The 3333-nt window shown below is 41.2% G+C and overlaps 1 protein-coding gene across 1 annotated transcript in view; it reads right to left on the reverse strand.

Moving 5' to 3' along the window:
- Positions 1–534: 534 nt before the first annotated feature.
- The window catches only part of LOC101858820 (regucalcin), a gene marked incomplete in the record, with an annotated part of 6634 nt that continues 3835 nt past the window's right edge, over positions 535–3333 (reverse strand). Inside the window, 3 exon segments of the mRNA XM_013084116.2 lie at positions 535–939; positions 1865–2008; positions 2814–2937. Coding sequence (XP_012939570.1) covers positions 740–939; positions 1865–2008; positions 2814–2937 — 468 coding nt within the window.

Raw genomic sequence — 3333 nt, forward strand, 5'->3', positions numbered from 1 at the left:
TGGACTGTTAATTGTATATGGTGCGTTTTTAGCTGCATTGTAGATATGATGTAACTTTATCTTGTTCGTTTCAGCATTTCTTCACTGTAAACTTAGAGGGAAAAAGAAATTTTGTTGGTCTCATACACCATTTTTGTAGGGGTCCTGACAAATTTAGGAATTTATCCGTGCAAATTGGGTTAGATCCAAGGCAAAGTCCAAAAGCTGAATGTGTAGACAGTTAAAATAGACTTTAAAAATATCAAAAGGGAAAAAAACGGCAGACTTTCAAAGTTGACCCAGAATCGTGCGTTTTTGGGTGCAAAGCTTGTCCAAAACCTGCGTCCGAATGAGTTATGCTATTTACAGCACCAATTAATCTTTGAAAATATTTGGAGCTCCAGTTCCCCTTCAAAGCTATTTAGCATACCAGTTAACTTTTCAAGCTATATTTACAGAACCAATTAACCTTTGAAACTACATGAAGAGCACAGGGGAAAAACGACGGTAGTCACAAACTGGAAAGTGTGAGGGTGCCAATTTTAAAAGCTTGTGGGTTCATAACTTCATATTTATTTGACTGGTGGTTTATTGTTAAGTGCTGTTGAATGGGAAATCTAACAACAATAATCAACCAACAATTGAACAGAAATGCAGTTATGAGTAAACAAAAGTTCACAATTGGTATCCTCACAATTTTCTGTTTGTGACTACCGTCGTTTTTTCCACCTGTAGTCTTCACATGTATTTGAAGCTCCAATTAACCTTTGAAGTTATTTGGAGCCCTTCCCTTGACGCCAAGCTCGGTCACCCGGAAGACAGAGCCTGCCAGGGGCTGGCTAGCCTCGTCCTTGATGTTGTGTCTGCTGCATGTGACGTAGAGCTCATCCAGATTTTTACCGCCAAAGCAGACGGACGTGATGTTGGTGGCGGGCAGCTTCACTTCTTGAAGCGTTTTACCTGGGGAACGGGGTTTGTACAGATTTGAAAAACTCTAGTTTTCTTCATCTCGAAACTCAAAAAGGCAGGCAACACTGAGGACACTGCTATGAAATATACAAATTTGTCTTTCTGATTTGTGTTTGGTGGTTCAGGATTTTGTTGCTGCTCAACTTTGCCTTTAGTCGCCTACTGATCAGTCATATTATGTGTCCGCTACATTGTTAAAGAGTAAAAAGAAGTAGGACCTTCCCATGCCACCCTCCGTCCACCCAAACACACCACTGTTCTTTTGGGCTCAACACCTTTCATGCCCTTTAAAGAACACATTTCTGCGTGGATTTTACTAAAAAAAAAACTCATTGATTAAAAGCATAAAAACTGTAAATTTTTAGTTCTAACAGCTTCTCAAGTTAAGGAAGCAATCAACTTTGGCGGCCATTTTTTCCCTAACTTTTCCTCTGAAACCAGATGACCCCGAACCTTCTTAAATCGCCAATATCTTGACTTGTATCCAAGATAAGTGGATATATTTTTCATCAAAAACTAGGCAAATTAGTTTTAGTAGGGGTTTTACGGCCCTCGCAACTGCATAAGGTCATATGAGCGCCAGAAGATAAGAGGAGTTTTAGTTTTAGTTTTAGTAGAGGTTTTACGGCGCTCGCAAAAGCACAAGGTCATATGAGCGCCTGAAGATTAGTAGAGGTGTTACAAGAGAGTAACAAACATAAAAAAGAAGAAGGGGAGACAAGGACGATAGATGTTTGAAAGGGAAAAAGAAGCAAACCACACCAGAGCACCCACCAACCAACCACGCAAGGCAAATGAACAGGCTTTAAGATGATTATATATATGCACATGCCCCAAAATTGATGAGCGCCTGATTCCACCACGTCGTGACATATATGAACAGCTACCAAGTGATGAGCGTTTTGTAGCAGCGTACCTGTCTCGGGGTCAAACCGGTACACTCGGGAGGCACTGAAGCAGGCAACCCATATCTTGCCCTCACAGTCGATGCACATGCCATCAGGCAGTCCGTACGTTTCCATCGTTCCTTCCCCAAACTCCACCACCGTTCTCTGGTTACCTGATTGGAGAAAACACAATTCAGAGATTTGTTTTTTTTAAAGTTTTAGTAGACGTTTTACAGCGCTCACAACTGCATAAGGTCATATGAGCGCCAGAAGATTAGAGGTGTTACAAGAGAGTAACAAACATAAAAAAGAAGAAGGGGAGATAAGGACAATAGATGTTTAATAGGAAAGAAGAAGCAAACCACACCAGAGCACCCGCCAACCACCCACATGATTTGTTTGAGTAATGCAGGCTTGCTATTTGTTCTGAATTTCCTGGGACTGTACTGAATTTGATAATCAGGAATTTAAGAACCGTACCACTAACGCTTCACCGGAACGAGCCCCATTTAATGTTATTGTGTTCATTGTTACATAATCTGGTGTTGTTTGTGAGGGGAAAAAACCCCATAACAACACAATAAAGGTAATTTAAATGCAGGGAAAGTAAAGAACGAACCACAATAGCCACTCATATTACAGCTGACCAAATGAACAACGACACCACAGAACAAAATTTACTACCAATTTAATAAGCCGTCAACAGTAAGACTTTTAATACTGATAACATTCGCAATGATAACGAATCAGTAAAGTTGACACTCTCCTCACAACACAAATGTGAGTGCAAGCATACTACGTGTGTGTGCATGTTTGTGTCTGTGGGTGTGTGTGTGTGTGTGTGTGGGTGTGTGTGTGGGTGTGAGTGTGTGTGTGTGCGCAAGTGTGTGTGTCTGTGTGTATTTGTGTGCGTGGTGAAACACAAAACCAATGTGCCAGGATCTGGACAATAAAGATGTATCTTACAAATTTACTTACTGAGTGTCCCCCCTGCCATGTCGAAGTCAAACGCATAGACTTTGCGGGGTATCGAGTCAATGTAGTACATAATAGAGTTGTCGTCAGTCCAGTCCATTCCGTTGCTGATATCGATTCCTCCGACCTGACATACAAACAGTAATAATGACAATAGCAACTCATTTCATCCATAACGAACTCATGATCACATTCAATATCCAAGGAAGAAGAGAAATTTTAGGCCTTGCAGCGAGTGACTGACAGCTTCAGAGACAGACGTGGTGAAATACTACTCCACTGGAAAGAAAACTATTGGGCAGTCTTAAAAACCTACAGCCAACTGCACATTTTGTGCACATCACCAGATAGACTGTCATCAAGAAAGAGCAAGAAAGAGCAAGAAGGAGGAGGAGAAGACCAACAACGACAACAACAACAACAACACAAACAACAGGAAGAAGAAGAAGAAGAAGAAGAGGAAGAGGAAGAGGAAGAAGAAGGAGAAGGAGAAGGAGAAGGAGAAGGAGAAGGAGAAGGAGAA

This window comes from Aplysia californica, unplaced genomic scaffold, assembly GCF_000002075.1.
Source record: "Aplysia californica isolate F4 #8 unplaced genomic scaffold, AplCal3.0 scaffold00012, whole genome shotgun sequence".
NCBI lineage: Eukaryota > Metazoa > Mollusca > Gastropoda > Aplysiida > Aplysiidae > Aplysia > Aplysia californica.